The 20,748-nt window shown below is 39.3% G+C and overlaps 1 protein-coding gene across 3 annotated transcripts in view; it reads left to right on the forward strand.

Annotated features, from left to right (window-relative positions):
* BZW2 (basic leucine zipper and W2 domains 2) overlaps positions 1-20,351 on the forward strand; it is a 60,763-nt gene extending 40,412 nt beyond the window's left edge. For all 3 annotated transcript variants that reach the window (XM_037163902.2, XM_037163900.2, XM_037163901.2), the window contains exons 7-12: positions 2,447-2,556; positions 6,777-6,947; positions 8,844-8,990; positions 10,062-10,200; positions 19,082-19,204; positions 19,892-20,351. In XM_037163902.2, the coding sequence (XP_037019797.1) occupies positions 2,447-2,556; positions 6,777-6,947; positions 8,844-8,990; positions 10,062-10,200; positions 19,082-19,204; positions 19,892-19,920 (719 nt within the window). In that variant the 3' untranslated portion in view covers positions 19,921-20,351. The remainder of the gene's footprint in view (positions 1-2,446; positions 2,557-6,776; positions 6,948-8,843; positions 8,991-10,061; positions 10,201-19,081; positions 19,205-19,891) is intronic.
* The last annotated feature ends 397 nt before the right edge of the window (positions 20,352-20,748 follow it).

The following is a 20,748-nucleotide window of genomic DNA, read 5'->3' on the forward strand; positions in this document are numbered from 1 at the left end:
TCATATAATTACTTGGTTATAGAGTAAAACAAAAGTGGACTTTTTTCTTGTAGGAGGATAATGATATTCAAGTTATAATAGAGCACAAAACAAAGATTTTTTTGTTCTTAAAAATAAATTAAAAGAGCTTTTATGAAAACATCTGTTTCTTCTTAGAATTTAAAGTTTTTCTCTTATGAACATGAAATCTCAGCCTTATTCATGCCCACAGTTAAAAGGTTTCTAGTTTCCAAGGAAAGAATAGTAAATCAAGTCAAGTAATGTTATTTAGAGATTATAGTTTTCAGCTTAAAATCATTCAGATTTATGACATTTCAGACTCTGTAATTGGTAATACTGCCTTATTAATATTTTACTATTTTAAAGTAGTGTCCTAAAAAAATTCATGATACTTCACAGATCTCATTTGTATTACTGCCATTTTATACTAGAAAAACAGGGTAAAATATAAACTGTAAACATTAATTACATCAAATTATTTTAGCCTTTTTAACTGAAAATGCCTAAAACTCTAGATGGCCAGGATATGAATTTTATTGTTCACTTTTTCTGTATATTTGAAAATTTTTATATTAAAGTGTTAGGGAGTTAGGGAAGGAGAAGAAAAGTAGCTTTGCTATGGAAGTGACACATGGTTTTTCTTTATACTCCACCATCTGTAGAAACTAAAGGATAAAACTCTTGCTTTCTAAATAGGAAAGGAGTAAGAAATTGCACCTTTTCCCCACTTTCCCACCCAACGAATGGTTGCAAGGGACAGGGTCGTCCCAACCAGAAGAGTCTCTAAATTTAAGAAATCTTGCCCATCTTTCCTCCAAGAGCCACCTTTAATGCAGAACTATAGGTCCGAGCCAGGATTTTAGACTCCCGACTTTATTTTTCATACTTAGAAAGCAGATCACACCTTCTGCTATTTAAAAAATTTAATTACATAAATTTGTGTTAAATTCTATATTGACTTTATGAACTAATCAGAGTGTTAAAAATCCATGTCAGTAAGTTTAGAACATAAAATTTTCCAGCTTGTAAGACACATGTTATTGCCATAGTCATAATTGGGGGGGGGGGCAGAGCTCCATTGCCCTGTTATTCAAATGAAGAAAATTTTATAAAGTTGGTATCTGTATAAATGACAGATTAAGTGAATGTATTTGCCAGCAAGTAACTGGAAGATGGGGATTGAATTAGTATATAAGGGCACTTATTTCCTATGTAACAATAAATATAAAAGTAGCGCAGGCTTCAGGGTGAACAGCAGTATCACTCGGGTCTCGGGTATTTTCCTTCAACCGTGACTCTTCATGGCATCAGTTCTACCCCAAGGATGGTTTCCTGGTCATTCAGAGAGGTCTGCTGATACAGTGACAGCACGTTTCCTCATTCAGTTTCAGTGTCTACAGGATACATAAAATGATTCATCTTGCCTTCAGCTGATTGGCCAAAATCAGACACATGACCAATTTCAGCCCAGTAGTGGTTGCCAGGGTGGTACCATAGGCAGATGAACTTAAGCTGAAGTCACTAAACTAATCATTGCAGGAAAAGGTGGTGCCAGAACATAGACCCGTTAGAAGTCACCTGGCCTGAGCAAAATGGAATTGTCATAGCAGAGGAACGGGGAATCCAAGGCTGCTCAGACCACCAGAGTAGTAAGGCCTGCAATTCAGAAAAATCAGTTTAATATTCCAGCTATACTTAATTCTTCATTAAAAGAATGGAACATTAATTTAGAAATTTGAAGTCTTTACAGAAGAGCTATCTATTAGTTATCTGATTGTTTATATTTGGAAATAAATTCTAATGTAAGTGTATGAATGTATAATTGAGTGGTTTCCTGATTAAAAGCTATTTTTAATAAATCTTTCAAAATATCCAGAAAAGTTCAACTTAAAACAGCATTAACATTTTTATAGCTTCATTCATGAATATTTTTAGGTGCCTTCAAAGAAAGTAAAATTGTAAAGTAAATGGTGCATGTTCATCTATAGTTTTATTTATGTCTGCCACTGTTAATGTTCTTTTATTGGTTTGACATTTTAGTTTTATGTCTCATGATTTATTGGTTGTGCCTCAGGATCACTGTTAGAAATATGAAATCTTGGTGAACCACAGGGTGAAACAGAGGCAAAAACACTGGGAAATATTTGGCTTTAAGTCTGTTTTTGACCAAGGTAAAAATAAATAAATTTATAGTTACACTAGGTTGGAATTAAAAAGTCCAACTTGAAAAAATGTTGTCACTTTTAAAGTATTCAAAAACAAAAATGTTCCCGGTGAATAATGTGCTAGAGAGCATCCACTTCTCCTTCCTGCAAATCCAGTCGCGGCGTTATTTACTCGTCTCTGGATTTCCAGTGTGAAAGGCTGTCTGTGCCTCCTCACGAGTGGTTTTACTTTTTTATAAAAGCAATGAAACTCTCTTTCTCTCTTTTTTAAAATAAAATAGGCATTGCAGCCTCATTTGCTGTCAAGCTTTTTAAAGCGTGGATGGCAGAAAAAGATGCCAACTCTGTTACCTCTTCTTTGAGAAAAGCCAACTTAGACAAGAGGCTTCTGGTAAGTTCTGCCTGGACAAAGAGGTGGCACGCCTCCCTCTTCTCTCAGGACGCTGCCAGCATCTGCCTTGCGACCCGCAGCCCGAGGGCCCGGGCCCGGGTTTCAGGGGGGCATGGCTCCTCTGATTTCTACCTCGTGGCAGATGGGAGCCGATTCCAGTGTAACCTCTCCTTTATCGACAGGATGATTAAATGAAAGACTCTTAAGGAACAGGGAGACTTTCAGATTTGGAAGTGTGTTGATGGAACGATAATATTTATCAGGATTAACACTTTCTTTTTTAACTAGTAACTATAGAAATTTGAATTGTTCATATGGTAAAGCCACATGGATTCCACCTAATTGGACATTTGTAATATCTTGGGTCATAATTGAATGGCGCTTATCTGAAATACATGTTATTTGGTTAACAAAATAATGGTTTAAACAAGAGTTCTTCTTTAAACCAAGATTCATTGGAAATATTACCCTATTTGAGAAAGCAGACAAGTAAATTGTAGTTCATTTGAAGCTCCCATTATCACAGTTGCTCGATTATTCTTTTATTTCTCTATCTCAATACATTTCAAAGAAAATTGAGAAGAATATTTGTCCTCATAATTTCTCCCTGCTCCCTGTAATTTCTTTCTCCTAGAAGCAATAGCTATGCAAGTGTCAGAGATTTCTGCAAGTGAAATTGCTTTTACGCTTTTAGGACAAAGTCTAAAATTAAAAGACACCCTTATCATCTTCTCTTTACCTAGTCTCTTGTCTGTTTTTCTCTTCCAATGAGGTCCAGCATGTGAGGGTGCTGGTTCATGGAATAATTCTAAAACTATCTCATCACATTTTCCCAATGGCTTAAAATTTCTTTGTCTCCTGAAATTCATCTTAAAATAGCCCTGTTTGTGCCTATAAAGTCTTTACAATGTGATAGGAAAGAAAAATTAAGATTCTAGTGAGTTTCTGGTTAATTTCCGCACTGCTGGTAATTTTCGTGGAGTGCATAGTCCTTGAGCACCTGCTGTGTGCCAGGCACAGTCCTGGACACCGCGGAGCCATCGACGCGCACTGGCCCTCGTAGACCCTGCTCTCTAGAGACTTAGGGTGGGCGGGTCCCTGTGTCTAGAAGGAAAAGTCGTTCAAGTCAGGAAACAGGTTGCTGAGCAGGTTGGACCTTCCTCGGAAGGAGTATCTTCATGTCTCCAAGTCTGTGGATTAGCTTTATCTTGGCTAGGCCCCCCTTGAGATCTCTCTGCCTCATGATTCTGGGATGCATGCTGCAGGAACAACTCCCATTCTGTCCTCGTGGCAGAGGGCCGGAGCAAAGGCGACTGAAGTGAACTGCTCCAAGGCACTGAAAGCTCACCTTCTGTTGGCCCAGAGAAGTCACTGGGAAGCCTGGCAGGGGGGTAGGAAAATGGAGTTCATTCACAAGCATCCGCTCCACCCCTACAGACGACAGTGAGGAGGGCTGCCCTTCATACTTGTTCAAAAGAGAGGGAGCGACTGAGGGAGAGCGAAAATACAGTCTGTGACCACTTGCCACAAAAGACAGCTATTTCTTAAAGCATGATTTCTTATAATAACAGTAGCCAGATAAAATTTTTCAAAGTATATTCCCTTTTTGAAAAGCAGACATCATTTAGCTGCTTATACTAGGTTCTGTGTATGCATGTATTTTGGTTGTGAGGAGCATAGGTTGCAGTTTCCACCAAAAACCCCTTGCTCTTGCCTCATGAGGAGCAGGGCAGCACTCTGTGCATGAGGACCATGCCTTCCCCTGTGCTGACTCAGCAAACGAGTGGGGAACTAGGGGTTGGTTCCAGTGTCAAGAAGAAACTTCAGTTTCATTAACACATGCGATCACATCCTCTGTGGCTTTGGGCCCGTACATTTTAGAAAAGATAGCATATTCAAGTTGAGCAGTTCCTTCTATAATGCAAATGAAAGAGAAATTTATAGTGACTCAGAGAAGAGAGGGGATGCGAAATATCATTCCTTCGTCACTGGAAAAAGGAACAATGGTCAGGATATTGGCTAAACTTTTCCAGAGCTGGGAGTCGAACAAACAGAACCTTACCTTTATGAGGCTACCATTCTGTTGCAAGGAAGCAGGTACTAAATTCAAGTATGTGGTATATTAAAAAGCTAAAGGTTCTGTGAGGAAAACATTAAACCGAGAAGAGTTAAAGAGTGTCAGTGTGCAGGATGCAGTCTTCAAAGGTAAGACCTCTCTGACAAGGTGAAATTTCTGTGAAGATTCGGAGTGGAGGGATGAGCTACATAGATATCTATAGGGAGGAGAGTGTTCTAGGCAAAGGGAATAGACTATGCGAAGGTTTCCAGGCACGGAAAACTGGAGACTGCAAAAAAGAGTGTTTGGCAAGAGCCAGAGCACGGGATCAGCTCAGCATTACCAGGGCCCTTATCATCTAGGGACTTTCACCTTTGTTCTGAGTAAGATAGGATACTTTTGGAAAATTCTCTGCAGATTTGTGCATAATGGGACTTAGGGACTTGTCAGGACAACTCCAGCTGTCACATTGAGAATAGACTCAGGAGCAAGGGCAGAAGGGTGACCTTACTTAAGGATGAGGTGATGGAGGTTTGTGCCGGGTTAGGGTTTTCTTAACAAGTACAAACCGTGTTCCAGACCAGTTTCTGAAACAGTTTAGACAGACTTTGCCTCTCTTTGATCTGAATGCTAATTTTCAATATATTATGTAACATTCATGAGGACTTTGGGTAGAGTTCATATATAAACTGTGAGTAATATGTTTGATGACATACTGCTCCGAACATAATTTTAGATCAAACTCTTAAGGCACATTCTTCCTATATGCTGATACAATAGTAAATGCCAGCACAAGACAATGGAATGAGTACTGACCTGAAGGTCACACAGCTCTCTCTTTAAGTATTTCTGGTTGGAGTCCAGCTATTTAACCTCTTTGGCTCAGTTTATCATCCATAAAAGTTTCCGTGTTACACAGTTACAAGCAATGGACCCACCACATCTTGGTTCATAGCAGAAGCTCAGTCAGTTCCCTGCCCCCAAATCTGGAAGCTCTCTTGACTACTGGCACAAATGTCCGTGGTAGAGTTTCAGTCTGGTATGAAATGTTTGCTTTAAGTGCATGTGTGTTCGATACTGCTCCCGCCAGCTCTGCTCTGACATTTCAAAACTCATGACTCCACAAGGGAAATTATGGGATGCTGATATAAGAATATTGAAAACTGAGTCATGCTTAGAAGCCATCTGGCTATGTCCCTAAACCTGGTGACAGCCCAGATCTTTCTATGGAGATTTTTATTGGAGCCATGCAGCCATTGACCATATATATGCAAATCTAACACCAACATGAAAGTTTAAATTTAATTTTTAGATTGCAGCAGTCTGAAAAATCCGAGAGCTTTGAAAACAGCTTTAATTTCTCAGTTGGGTGTTAAAGTCACATGGGATTAGAACATGACTCAGCCTTACTGAGACCCTGCCAAGCTGTGTAAGGTAAAATGGAAATGAGGTAAAAATAAGAGTAGCCATGGTATGTTGCTCTTTTTAAATTTCCCAAGAAAATTATGTAATGAACGAAAAAGTTAGTAGAATGGGTTTAGATTAGATCTCACCATGAACTTAAGAGCCACCATCATTTACAGATTTTATAAAATTCTCCTTAACTCCCGAGTTAGTGCTTTAGAATGATAGCAGCATTTGCTCAGAATGTGAATAGAGGGGTTTGAGATGACAGTAGTCAGTGTCGTTTTTCTAGCATTATCTCAGATCACCTCCGTGTCAGGAGAACTGACTCGTCCTTTCACTCATAGCTAGGGAAACTAGTTATCGAATGGCTTAAATTTCTCCTGTCAGTTTAAAACCATCTTACTTGCATTTAATTTAGCAAATTTAGTTCTGTATTTATACATGCTGTACTTTGATTAAAGTAAAAGAAAAATAAATAATGGTTGAAAATGAGTGATGCTAGTTTAAGTTGCTTAGCATTTTTTCTCTTTCTTTGGAAAACTGCGTAATTTTAGAAAGTGCTTAGCAAGTGCTCAAGAAATACTCCCGAGATTTATTCTTTTTAAAATCAGTCCTTATTGTTTTCTCCCATATATGAGATATTCTCAGTGCTACTTTAATATTAAAATGTTGTCCTTTATGTTTGCTGAAATTTGAGTAGCTTCTGGTATAAAATTTGAGTAGCTTGTGGTATAACAGTGTCTCTTTTGTCTCTCAGGAACTGTTCCCAGTTAATAGACAGAGTGTGGATCATTTTGCTAAGTACTTCACTGACGCAGGGCTGAAGGAGCTTTCCGACTTCCTGCGCGTGCAGCAGTCCCTGGGCACCAGGAAGGAACTGCAGAAGGAGCTGCAGGAGCGCCTTTCTCAGGAATGCCCCATCAAGGAGGTGAGAAGGGCCAGCATCGCTGCAAAGCACGCACGTCCGAGGAACAACGTGGACTGTAGACTGTGTAGCACAAGCTTCGGCTTCCTTAAGGAGACCTCGCTTTGTTTATTGCTATGAGCTTTGTGCATGTGTCCCTACCATTTAAATTAGTTCACTTTTGAAGTATGGATTCGGAATCCTCTAGACTATTCCAGAAATTAGTGGTTGTTTCCACACAAAGAACTTAACTCTGCCAAGCTGCTGTGATTATCAAAGTATTTCTTTTGTCAAATAGATTTACTGTTCATATCAACATATCTCATTAAATGGTAGGTTTTACATTCTGATGTAGAGCATTACATTGTTAAGCATTTGGTTTTGTCTGAAATCACCTTGGTATTCTGTGTCACTGGGTATGAATATGCATGGTGGTTTCTTTTTTTAACTCGAAGGGAAAGGTCAGCAATTGTGAATTTATAGCATGGGAAAGAGCAGCTGGACCCGTGGCTTGTTTGGTCCCACTCACAATAGCTGTGCTTTCCCATTATGTCACTACTTTATTTTTGTACAGCTGAGTATAAAAATAGTTTGTATAGCTATAGCTCATATGGCTAGGACTGTATTTTTTTAAAAATTCAGGCCTGGAGAAAACTTCCTGTTTGAACTTAAAACACATTTTATATGATAATACAAAAATTCAGCAAAAGGTCCTTTCATTTTACCACTTGCTCCTGGGTCCCACCCCTCACCACCCTCGTGCCCTCGGCCCTGCGAGGCCCCTCACGTAGCTGCAGAGCTCCAGCCACTACTGGGCAGCGGGTGGAGATGGTGGAGCGCTGCACAGTCCCAAGTCTCATGGCGTTCGGGTCAGCAACACACCGAATGACATTCCTCCGAGCAGGAACTTGAACATGATTTTCTAAGCGAAAAACGGCAAAACCAAAAAGCACGGTCATGATTTTAGTTGCAGAGTTTTCACCTGTCTGCGCGATGTCCCCAGCCAGCTCTGAGACTCTGGGACTCCCCGGTCCTTGCGTTCTCAGAGCCTGGTGAACCCACTGCCGACAGCTCTGCAACCCGGTCAGCAAGGAAGAGAACGATACACTTTTCCTGAAGAAGGCGCAGCTGTGCGACTCACAAAGTGGTGGCTGCAGATACATTATGATTTCATCGTCACCTTTGAGGCACTGACCTCTATTTGTGATTTTATTTTAAAAGGAAAAAAAGATTTTTCCAAACAAGTTTGATACACAATGAAGTTAGGCAGACCTATATTTCATACTGGGAGAGTTGAAGATAAATTTGCATATTTAAATTTAATACTTAGGGAAAATAATCCACTGAATGGTGCTGCATTGTTAATGTATCACGCAAAATTTGCCTTTACACTGTAGAGTTTATTTACAAATTAACATTTTATTGAGATGGCACATGAAGATCATCAAAAGTAATGATTAAAGAATGAATTGTGGAGAATAGACTTGTCTAAACCTAGGACATTACCCATCAAGAGTTTTAGAGGTGAGAGTCACAGATAAAAATTAACAGTTTGGCTGCCTTTTGTAAACCCCAGGAAAGTCAAACAGGCTCGAGCAAACCCTGTTCAGCTGGGCCTCCAGGGCTGCTGCGTGGAAAAGAGTAACTCCCAAGAAACAAAGATCCTCTCTTATTTTCTGTTATCCAGGAGCGCCCAGCCAGAGCTAAGCCTATTAATTTTTGGACTAAAAATAACTGTACTTTGAGAACAAATCATTATGATTTTTTGACCCTTTTGTAATCTGAGAATAGGTACCAGGAAGGGAGGGACTGAGTAGAACATACTCATATATCTGCCCCAAACCTTTTGCTGCCCAGGACGGAGAGAGGTAGCTCCCCATCTGCCTGCTACTCTCTGACACCCGCCTCCCTGAAATTTAGGTGGTGCTCTACGTGAAAGAAGAGATGAAGAGGAACGACCTTCCGGAGACAGCAGTGATTGGACTTCTGTGGACCTGTATCATGAATGCTGTGGAGTGGAACAAGAAGGAGGAACTGGTCGCAGAGCAGGCCCTGAAGCACCTGAAGGTACAGGGCGGCAGCGGGAACAGTCTGATGTGGGCCAGCTGCAGCGCTTAGCGGTATGGCCAGTGGGTTCCAACCTCGATTTGCCCAGACTCGGGCCAAAGGTGTACTTGCTAATTTTTTTCTTTTCAAATTGGCCACTACCTGAAATGTTTCAGATGTAAGAGCCTGTGGAAAAATATCTAAGGGTAAAATTCTTACTAAAAACAGTGTCAGAAAATCCACAGAATGGTCAGATATTCAGTATTTAAAGTTAAAGAGAAATACCATCTAACTATTAGTTTCCTTTCTCTTCTGCATGACTGAAATTCTTAGAGAATATTTCTGTTTAAGTAGACTACAAATTGACATTAGAATTTGCAAAGTATCTGAGTGGTGGAAGAAATCAACTGGCTGTGTAAATTGTATATTTTTGTGCACAAATACGTATGTTTTTACTTCTGTGAATTGTCTTCTCGCCCTACAACTCTATTAAGACAAGAGGAAGACTTAGATCCTGCCTTCAGAGTTCACACTTGCATTGGGAAGGCAAAGACTTCCGAGTATAAACTCGATTAGAGTATAAATGAGATAGAGTTCTCAGTGTGTATGAGCACAGAGCAGTGAGTAAACTGCAGGTTCCGTGGATCAGGGAAGGCTCCTAGGAGAAGATCATTGTTGAACTGAGTGGGACTTAGAGAAAACAATGGTTGTACGCCAGTGACTAGAAGCCAAGGACATTTGAGACAAAGGGAACTACATGAACATAGCCATAAAGATGACCTGTGGGGGGATCTGCATGTCGGGGGAAGGAGAACCTCACTCTGTCTCACTTTCACAACGTCCAGTAGACAGACAGTAGCCCAACAGTCAACTGTAGTACACTCAGCAGTTCATATCGGTCTCCTCATAGTAGGTGCACTGAGCTATCTGGTAAGATGCCGGGATGGAAAATTCATTTTGATTCAACACAATGTAATAAGAAGATAATCCTAAAAATAAGGCTTTTAAGGCAAATCTCCAGATTACTGTTGTGATTCAAGCACCCTATAGCTCCCTGGAAAGTTAACGGCTTTACCCCCGCCTCTCTTCCAGCAATACGCTCCCCTGCTGGCTGTGTTCAGCTCCCAAGGCCAGTCAGAGCTGATCCTCCTCCAGAAGGTGCAGGAGTACTGTTACGACAACATCCACTTCATGAAAGCCTTTCAGAAGATCGTGGTTCTCTTTTATAAAGGTAATGCACGCACGTCGTTCCATCACTATTTCCATGTTGCAGCTCCGTGGAAAGCAGAGCAGGGGGCCAGGCAGAGGGCAACCGGGGGTTCACACTCATCTTTGCAAGTGCTGGTGAGGCGGCCATGTTATATACAGAGAGGGAAGGTACAAACTCCATAAATGCCTGTTCTCGTTGCTGGGACTTCCCAGAAGAATGTGAGGACCTGGTTAGTATTTAGGGAGCAGTGGGGGCGAGGCATGAAAAAAATGTAACTGCATAAAGTAATTAGATCCGTTTATGAATTATAAGAATGAGCTCTAATAAGAGTGATTATCAAATGCTACAAAAAGTTATATGCAGACCTTTTCAGATATCTTAAAGCTGACTTTAAAATTACTGAAATAATTAGCCTTTTTACTTTCTGTTTTGGTTATTTGTCCCAGCCATTCTCCTGTTTTCTGAGGAAATGGTTATTTTTAAATTTTCCCATTTACTGTCTTTTCATTGTATTTTTAAGGATTAAATTGCCATGACAACTGGCACTGCCTTTAATAAATGAATGCGATTAAGGTTTTAACCGATCTAAATCTCTATACCTACAGCATATAAAAAATGATCCTGAACAGTCCTTCAATCTACATTTATATAGTTCATGAGGGAGGGAAGGGGGCCTAAGAAGTAGTATATTTTGAACATTGTAAAATGCTTATTAGAAGTTATTATGTCCTTAAATGGTATGTATCAGAAAAACTAAAGTACAAATTAACACCTGTCAAGTTTTTTTTCCTTTTGATGTGTTCTTAAATGTGTCTATTTTAGTGATAATTTGGCATTCAGAATATATAAATTTTACATTTTTGAATAATAGCTATTCTCGCAATGCATATATCTTGCGGACAAGTTTTGGGGCAATATCTCACATTCACGACACAGAGGCACTTGGCACAGTTTTTTAATTGAATTTATTTGGATGATACTGGTGATAAAGTTACAGGTTTCAGATGTACAGTTCTGTAGCACACCGCCTGCATATCGCATTGCGTGTTCACCACCCCGAGTCAGGTCCCCTTCCATCACCATTTACTCATTCCCCGCCCTCCTTCCCTCTGGCAGTCGGCACTCTGTTGCCTCAGGAGAAGAATGTGGTGGCTGCCCTTTTGAGGTTCAGGAATTGGTGTTTTCCTTGGGCCATATCTGGATTAGGTCCCCGTTGGTGTGGTCATGAGATAGCAATGTCCTGAAACTAGGACTTAAATGACACCCCAGGTGACCCATCAGAACTAAACCTGTAGGTTGTGTTGCCAACCCACCTACGGTACCCAGCAACCAAGAAAGAGAAGCAGGGCGCACCCACCCAGCAGGCATTCTGTCCCCATCAGCCACTGCCGGCTCCTTTTCTAAACCGGTAAAGAGAACTGGGGGGTAGGTTTCACTTTTGCTCTGTGAGTAGACAATATATTCTGCTACAGAAGAAAAAGCAAACTATTTATAAACTAGTAGCCGAGGTGCACATTTCCCTTTCTTGTTGTTTAATAGCTAGCCTATCCAGGCCCTGGCTGGTGTAGCTCAGTGGATTGAGCATGGGCCTGCAAACCACAGGATTGCGGTTCGAGTCCCAGTCGGGGCACATGCCTGGGTTGCAGGCCAGTTCCCAGCAGGGGATGCATGAGAGGCAACCACACATTGATGTTTCTCTCCTTCTCTCCTTCCCTTCTTCTCTAAAAATAAATAAATAAAATCTTTTAAAAAAATAGCTAGCCTATCCAGACAGTGTTTCTAATCAAATTTTTTTTAATCTTGAATTTTTAAAAAGATTTTATTTATTTTTAGAGAGAGGGGAAGGGAGGGAGAAAGAAAGAGGGAGAAAAAAAATCAATGTGAGGTTTCCTCTTGTGTGCCCCTAACTGGAGACCTGGCCCACAACCCAGGCATGTGCCCTGACTGGGGATCAAACCAGTGACCTTTCAGTTCACAGGCAGACAGGCACTCAGTCCACTGAGCCACACCAGCCAGGGCCAAATCTTTTTTTAACTGAGACATCGTTGTTTGAACTTCATCTGAAAAGCACCTAATCTTATTAATATATTTAAGTCAGAAAAAAAAAAAAAACCAAATTGCTTCTTATGGGTGAGAGAATCTAGGTTAGTACACACAGACCCAGGGAAAAGCCCCAAGACTGAAAATCTACCTTTGTAAGGGAGGGCAGGGAAAGACCAAAAGAAAGAGGCAGGCCACTCCAGTCTGGTAACTAACAGTCCATTAAGGGAAACTTACATAGGAGTAGGTTGGGTGGCTGCAGGACAGTGGTTTCGTTGGCAAGCAGGCACCAAAGAATTATACAGGGTGGGGGGCAGGGGCAAAGTCGTGGGTACTGCTACATGAATGCTACCAGGCACGGAAATTACCATACCTGCTTGGCCAGGTCAGGACAACAGCCTGCTCCAGGAGGCTGCAGAGGGGCACTGTTTTTTTGTCAGAATAAACAGATATGATCCAGCAGTCTTTGATGAGTGGGGCTTGTAGTAAGCAGTCTCCATTCTGGCCTGGGTCTGACTCACGAGACAGTGGACATGGCCTGGAATAGTCTGTGCTCGAAACATGAATATGCAAGGTCCTCCAGGTTTCTCATTGTAGCCGTTAATGCCAACAGCCTTCCCCACTGCGCTCCTTCTAGGTCATCTAAAGTTAGAGAGGTCTGCGGCTCCTGTGAGCAGGCTCAGGACACGGGAAGGTATGAACATCGTTTTGTTCTGCCTTAGTTATTTTTGGAAATTAAATCAGGAAACTTTAAAAATGAAAACTTAAAATATATCACTGAAGTGTTTGTCTTTTTTTTTTAAGGTAATTGCAAATTTTCCACAAAATTAAACACACAGTCTGTTTTTCTGAATAAAATAATTACATTTTCTCCTGGGAACATAAAACCCCGAGGACCAATTGTTCCATACCGCTCTGAACAGAGTTTCTGTGTTTCTTGAATACTGGTTTTTATTCAGACCTTATTTCATCCCACAAACCCTGTGCACCAGGAGACATGTAGTTTGTGTTTTTGTAAGGATTTGAAAGCTTTTTAAATGTCATTTTACTTGTCGAGAAAGGCTTGGCGAACAGTGTATTAAAGCACTTTTTTCCCAGTGAGTCTCCTGGGGAGCTTGTTACACAGCACAGGTCCTCGGGGGTTCTGATTCCACGCAGGTCCAGGATTAGACCTGAGAATTTGAGTGCTTCTGTGACTCCTGGTCCAGGACCACTTGTGTAAAGGGAGTTTGATGCCAAAGGGGGGATTTTCATGAACTGTGGTGTCATGTGTAAGATCATACTTACCACTCATTCCATATACACATGCATTTTACGAACATCTCATTGTGTCATGTTTGCTTCTTTTATCTGGAGATCAGGATTCCTTTTATTTATTAAAAGGAACATTTTTACCTCAGTGCAAGTTTTAAAATAATGGAAATCCTTTCTCCTCTTATATTTTAATCTCTCACATGTACACATGCTGACAATTTCCCCACATAATACCTAGAACAAGAGGACAACAACATTTTGGGGACATAGTCACTCATGTCCCTCTTGATAAACCTAGTTACTTTAATGAATGTCATTGTTGAAAGACTTTTTCTTGAGGAATACAGGGGAGGGGCTAAAAATTTTAGGGAAAAAAAAAGACTTTTTATTTAAGTATGTTTCATTGATTATGCTATTGCAGTTTTCTAAATTTTTTCCCCCTTCCACCCTGCCCCTCCAACCTTCCAGCATCCCCTCCCCACCACTTAGTTCATGTCCACGGGTTGTACATGTAAGTTCTTTGAGTCCTCTGTTTCCTATACCATTTTTTGTCTTTCCCTGTCTATTTTGTGCCTACTAATTATGCTTCTTCCCTGTACCTTTTCCCCCCTATTCCTCCCTCCCCGCTCCCCACTGAAATCCCTCTGTGTGATCTCCATTTCTTTGATTCTGTTCCTGTTCTGTTGTTTGCTTAATTTTTGTTTTTGTTGTTTTTCTTTTCTTTTGGGTTCATTTGTTAATAGTTGTGAGTTTGTTGTCATTTTATTGTTCATATTTTTTAGCTTCTTTTTCTTAGATAAGTCCCTTTAACTTTTCAAATAATAAGGGCTTGGTGATGACGAACTCCTTTAACTTGACCTTATCTGGAAAGCACTTTATCTGCACTTCTATTCTAAATGAAAGCTTTGCTGGATAGAGTAATCTTGGGTGTAGGTCCTTGCTTTTCATGACTTCAAATACTTCTTTCCAGCCCCTTCTTGCCTGTAAGGTTTCTTTTGAGAAATCAGCTGATAGTCTTATGGGAACTCCTTTGTAGGTAACAGTTTCCTTTCCTCTTGATGCTTTTAGGATTTTCTCTTTGTCTTTAATCTTGAGTAATGTAATGATGATGTGCCTTGGTGTGTTCCTCTTTGGGTCCAACTTCTTTGGAACTCTCTGAGCTTCCTGGACTTCCTGGAATTCTATGTCCTTCGCCAGATTGGGGAAGTTCTCCTTCATTATTTGTTCAACTAAGTTTTCAATTTCTTGCTCTTCCTCTTCTCCTTCTGGCACCCCTGTGATTCTGATGTTGGAAGGTTTCAGGTTGTCCCAGAGAATCCTCAGCCTCTCATCATCTTTTTAGATTCTTATTTCCTCATTCTGATCCAGTTGGATGTTTATTTCTTCCTTTTGTTCTAAATCGTTCCTTTGAGTCCTGGTTTCCTTCTTGTCGCTGTTGGTTCCCTGAATATTTTGCTTTATTTCATTTTGGGCATCTTTCATTTGTTCTTCATTTTTCAACCAAGCTCAATCAATTCTGTGAGCATTCTGATTACCCTGGCTTTAAATTCTCCATCAGGTAGGTTGGCAATCTCCACATCGCTTAGTTCTGAGGTTTTGCTGTGTTGTTTCATTAGGGCCATATTTCTTTGTCTTGGTGCAGCTAATAAGTTGTAAGGGGGTGGGGCAACCCTCTTTGCTGCACTGCCTGTGGGGGAGGTGCCCGAGAGGGAACAGTGCAGCTCGCCTGTTCCTCTCTAGCGCACTTTCCAGCAATCTCTCATGTCAGTCAGGAAGTATCCCCCACTGTGGCAACCCCCGCCATAGTCCACAGTCAGCTCTGAGTTTCAATTTCCCCTGAAAGACTTTTAAATGTTTTATGTAAATAAAAGTGAATAAACTATAACAGTGCTCTTCAGCAATGAAAGAAAAATATGGTAATTGTTCATTTAGTGAACATTTGTCTTCTGTATTAAAATGTTGATTTTTATATTTCTAAGACAGTAAAGAAAAATAGTAAACCAACCATTAATTTTCAAACATTACATTATTTGCTTTAAAAAATAGTTTCCCTTCCTTCCTGAAGCTCAGTATCACATTCTCAGCACATAGGTCTGAAAAAGAGAATACCACCTTCGCAAGTACTATTACTACTTCTGTTGTGGGCTTTATTGTTTGCAGAAGTTTCTAAGGTTAAATTCTGCTCCTCATACAAATTTTTCTAAAATAAGTTTTTCTGAAGTAAATTTTTCTTATTCTTGTTCTAACAAAAGATGAGTGGACTTCTCACCATATATTCTCAACATTTTTAGGATGAGTTGTTTTTTCCTTTATACCTATGTGACATCTCTAATAAAATTAATGAATTTCCTAAGTTACAAGTGACATAGTATTCAACTTGACTATCTAAATAACTAATGTTACCTAGAGCTCTGCAATTCCCAAACCACTTTTACCATAGTGTCTCTCTGGTCCTCATGAAAACCTAAGTTTTAAATTATAACTGTAAACAGAAATATTTAGTTTTTCTCCAAGTAAATGAGTTTGTTCATTATACATTGAATGAATGCAATCCTGATGGCAGTTGTTATGCTAAATGCTGGAAATTAAGTAGTCCCTGACTTGCTGAATTTCAGTGTGTGGAAAAAGGCTAGGAAGTAGAGTGACCATGTCAATTAGCTTCTCTCTGTAAGAGAAGCTTCCTACAGAGAGTGATGGGGAAAGGTAGGATGATCTGGAGAGGGCACCCCACTCACAGGTGAAGCTAATTTAGAGGGAAAAGGGTGCAAGTATTTCACCACAGATGATGAAGTTGTTGGCGGGAATGAAGGAGAAAAATGTACTTTAATCTCAGGAACTCTGTGCAGTTGGAAAATGTCTTCCTTTCTTAGTCCTTTTACTGATACAGGGTCTGGCAGAAATAACGCCTGCTTGAGTGTGGTTGGTAGGGTAATAATATGGGTGTAATCATTTATAGTTTTAATTTGAACACTTCACCTAAAATGTCATATGGTGTGCTTGAGTGTGATGTTGTTATGTGACAGAATTACATGCTTATGATTTTGTATGAAAATATTTTGTAATAAAAAAGAGGCATTATTGGTACCGGACCCTGTATATTCTTAGTTAGCATTCCTGAGAGATCCTAACTAACACTTTGTACTCTTCCAGTTTTAATGAACTCTTCTACCTACGTTTCTTCATAGGGAAAAAAATTCTCCTTTTCTCTCATTCCTCAAGAAGGAATTCATTGCTTTTTCTATTAGACTTTTCACTAAACAAAAGTTGAATTTCTTCTTAAACTTTTTGATAAGAAGCCCTTTATGATTGCTGCTGTCCCTTGTGTATTATTTATTCCCAAATGACAGAAATTTGGTCTTGCAGCAAGTATTTAATACTAAATTAGATTCGTCTAAAAACTCAGCCTTGCACAGTCGGTCTGACTTTTAGTGGGCAGTGCATCTGATGAGTTTTACTTATTATTTAGTGTCCTGGACGGCATTTGAGTAGTTGCATGGCCTCTTTTAGCCTCTGGGGGGCAGTAGAATACAGGAATGAGCTCTGAACCTTGAGAAGGAAACACCCAGACAAATACTACTACCACGAAACTGCAGTCTAAATCAGCTTTCCAACATGTATCATAGGCAATTTGTTAAGATGGGGAGAAATAGCATGTCCCTTTACTCACATTTGCCATATTTTTAACTTTTTTTGTTTTATGACATTAATATTAATTCAATAATACATATGTATAATTTATAAACCAAACATATACATGTGTTGGGTGTATGTACTCAAAATTGTTCACAGGGGAGCATTACCCAAACAATTGGGAGTTGCTAATCTAAATCTCAAGCATCCTAAAAAAGTCATAAATTATATAAGAGAGACTTTAAATCCATGTTTAAAATGTCTGTAAAGCAGTCTTGCACAATAATAATACACTTCCTCACCTCTGTGAAAATGGGGCTTTGGGCCCTGGTCGGTGTGGCTCAGTTGGCTGTAGCATTATCCGGTAAGTGAGAGGTTGTGGGTTCGATCCTGGGTCCAGGTGTGTGCAGGAGGCAGCCAGTCAGTATTTCTCTCTTACCTTGATGTTTCTCTCTCCCTTCCTCTCTCTAAAAGGCAGTGAAAAATGTCCTCAGTTGCAGATTAAAAACAAAAACAAAACAAAACTAGGTTTTGATGGCAAGTGGGCAGGGCAGTTCTTTCATCGTTGTGAGCAGGGGATGTGGAGCTGGACGCAGAGGAAGCTGAAAAAACTAGAAGCTAAGAGAAATTCTGTAGGGCTCCTGATTGGATCGATCATACCCAGTTTTATGAACAAATACATGCAGACTCCTTCCTTTTCTTTGTAAAATGTGTATATTTAATGATTGATAAAAATTTTATATCATCTAAAAAGGTCAGTGATATTTTAAATGAAAACGATCAGATCATTTCTTTTGCCACAAATTATTTTTTTAGGATTATAAGAATGTAGAGTAGCTGTTTCTCCACCACTCAGTTCCTTTTTTTTTCAATTAATTTTTTAATTTTAATTGTTCAAATATAGTTTTCTGTCTTTTACTCCCATCCCAGCTCTCCCCCCCTTCGATTTCCACCTCCCTAGTTTTTCCCCATGTGTCTTTTATACTTGTTCCTATAGACCACAATTATATTTTAATTGCAAATACATTATGAGAGTGATTTTTCAGTATTGTAATGGGTTGGATAGTCAGTAAGGACAATAATAAATACTTTTTATCGGTTTTGCATCTCAATTCCCACTCCAAAATCCCAAAGACAATCCATTAGAACATTAGCCATGTATGTATGCTATTATTTTGATATTCCTCTTCCAGTTCTTAACATTAAATATTCTAAGTGATAACTTGATGGTCTCAAGGAGTTTTAGATAATCAATACATAAAAGATAATACCTTTGTTAGAAACCTGTAAAGGAGTTGGTTTATTATATCTGTGTTTCTCTTAATGGAGTACAAGGAAAACAGTACTCTTATAGTTTAGAATATGATACTAAAGGAAAATAAGTTAGTGATTCATTGATAAAATAGGTGTAGAACTTTGGGTTATGTGTATATTGGTTCCATGATTCACCCAGGAAGTTCATCTTTATATCTAATTATTAATATCATTATTGTATTCTGTCTACATTTTTTAATTTGCCCTTCTCTCCTAAAATAGTAAATCCCCTTAAAAGTGTAGTCATTTAAGGCCACTGCTTAATCAAGATGTGTTTGAAGTTGACAGGACAGAGTATTCTGAAATGCTAGAATTGCTGATTCATTTGCAAAATTACAAAATAACCCCATTTCCTGCCAGTAAGCTCAGACTGTGAGAGGTTTCAAAGTCCCAGGGTGACTTGCATGTAGGCTTGCATTATATCACGCCTGAGGAGAAGTGTCATCATCGTTACGACACTTACTAAGCTAAATGTTAAAATGTGCCACTCTGCTCTATGGAAGTAAGCTTGGTTCCTGTCTTCTGATAAGTTCCGGGTATGGATCTCTTTAATAACAGCTTTTAATGTTAAAAGTGATTGCTTTCCATTAAACTATAAGACGAAGTTGCTTTAAAACATGACATTTGTGTAGTAACTTGTGAAATGCTTGGTTTGAAATTGCAGCTGACGTGCTGAGTGAAGAAGCGATACTGAAATGGTACAAAGAAGCACACGTGGCTAAAGGCAAAAGTGTTTTTCTTGACCAGATGAAGAAATTTGTTGAGTGGTTGCAAAACGCAGAAGAAGGTATGATTCCATTTAACAGCACTGGCCATTTGGCAAACACTTGCTCACTTCAAGAAAGCTCTTCCTTCCACAGATTTTTCTGGCTTTCCTAAAACTAAAAAGTTCTTAAAGTGTTTTTCATATCAAACTCGCAGCCTACATCTTCTTATCCTTTGTTTCTGAAATCAAAGCAGTGAAAATTTCTGCATGGCCCCCCAAAAAGGAAAGAAAATAGAAAAAAAACCCTCTTAAATTATCTACACTAACCTAATGGAAAACAAAAAGGAAGAAATAATCAGATCTGAAAGGGAAAAAATGCATTTGCCTTAATCACTTATTATGGGATTATATAGATTTTTATGAGCACCTTTACCAGTTGACTGGTATTTAAAATGGCAACACAAAGAATAATAATGGATGAGAGTGAATGCAACAAAGAATTAAAACTTTATTTTAGATGATTCAAAGAATAAAAGTAATTGTATTCTCTAAACTTATTTACAAGGGTGCTGCATTTTTAGAAAGGCCAAGATCTTTTAAAAGCAAGGGGAACAAAAGTTTGCCATCTGCCCTCATATCGTTGAATGCCTAGGACAAAAACGTCTTTGGGGGCAGGCATGGCGGAGTGGGCATAGATTAGAAACTCTTTCATGGCCTTCTTCAAAAGAAGAAGACCACCAATGCTGACTTCCCTTTCTTCTCTCCTAGAGTCTGAATCCGAGGGTGAAGAAAATTAGGTGGCTCCAGAAGCACAATACCTAGGTCACCACACGACACTTTGGGAATGCTGAACCATTCGAGAAGAGAAACTTGGCTTCTGTTTTCACAAAGGAAAAAAAAATAGGATAGGTTTCCCTTGTGCAGAGGGGGAAAATGGTTTTTGTTTTTGTTTTGTTTTTAAATGGAGCCCTGAGGCATCAGCTGTTATACTTGGGACTCTACCTCTCATTCACTATATGCTAACTTAAAGCCATTCATCAAGGAGTCAAGTAGGAATCGGAAATTACTCAACAGACTCCTTTTTTAGCCGTATTTTTCAGGTACGTGTGGTGAACACCCCACTGGTGTCTATTACAGGGCCACTTTGGTAGTTGTGTTTCTGCTCGTGTATGTGATTTGACAAACCAGTTTTTTTAAATAAATGGCTTTATAAAAATCTGGGCCTATATTCTCAGAGTCTTTATTTCTTAACCAAACATGACTTCCTATACAGATGACATCTCGGTGTTATGCTGTATTTTTTCCCATCCAGAATTTCTGATGGTTCCATTCTTGTCAACTGTGAAAACAACACTGTTCCTTTAAGCATCATGAGTCATAAGTTTCAGTTATTTTCATAGTGAAATAGAAAGTGAATTAAGTGACCCAAAATGACATGTGCCTTTAGCCCTAATACAGTGGAGTGATATTATTAATAATATAGTTTCATACTTCTCATTTTCCTCAGCCCTGTTTTCTGCTGATTTAGAGAAGAGTTAAAATACTTTATATGTAAATAGATCTTTGTTTATATTTACTTATACCTAGGTGATTTTATTCTTTAAATTATCCCAGTCTCAACAGTA

Source organism: Artibeus jamaicensis, unplaced genomic scaffold, assembly GCF_021234435.1.
Source record: "Artibeus jamaicensis isolate MK-2021 breed Jamaican fruit bat unplaced genomic scaffold, CSHL_Jam_final contig_923, whole genome shotgun sequence".
Classification (NCBI taxonomy): domain Eukaryota; kingdom Metazoa; phylum Chordata; class Mammalia; order Chiroptera; family Phyllostomidae; genus Artibeus; species Artibeus jamaicensis.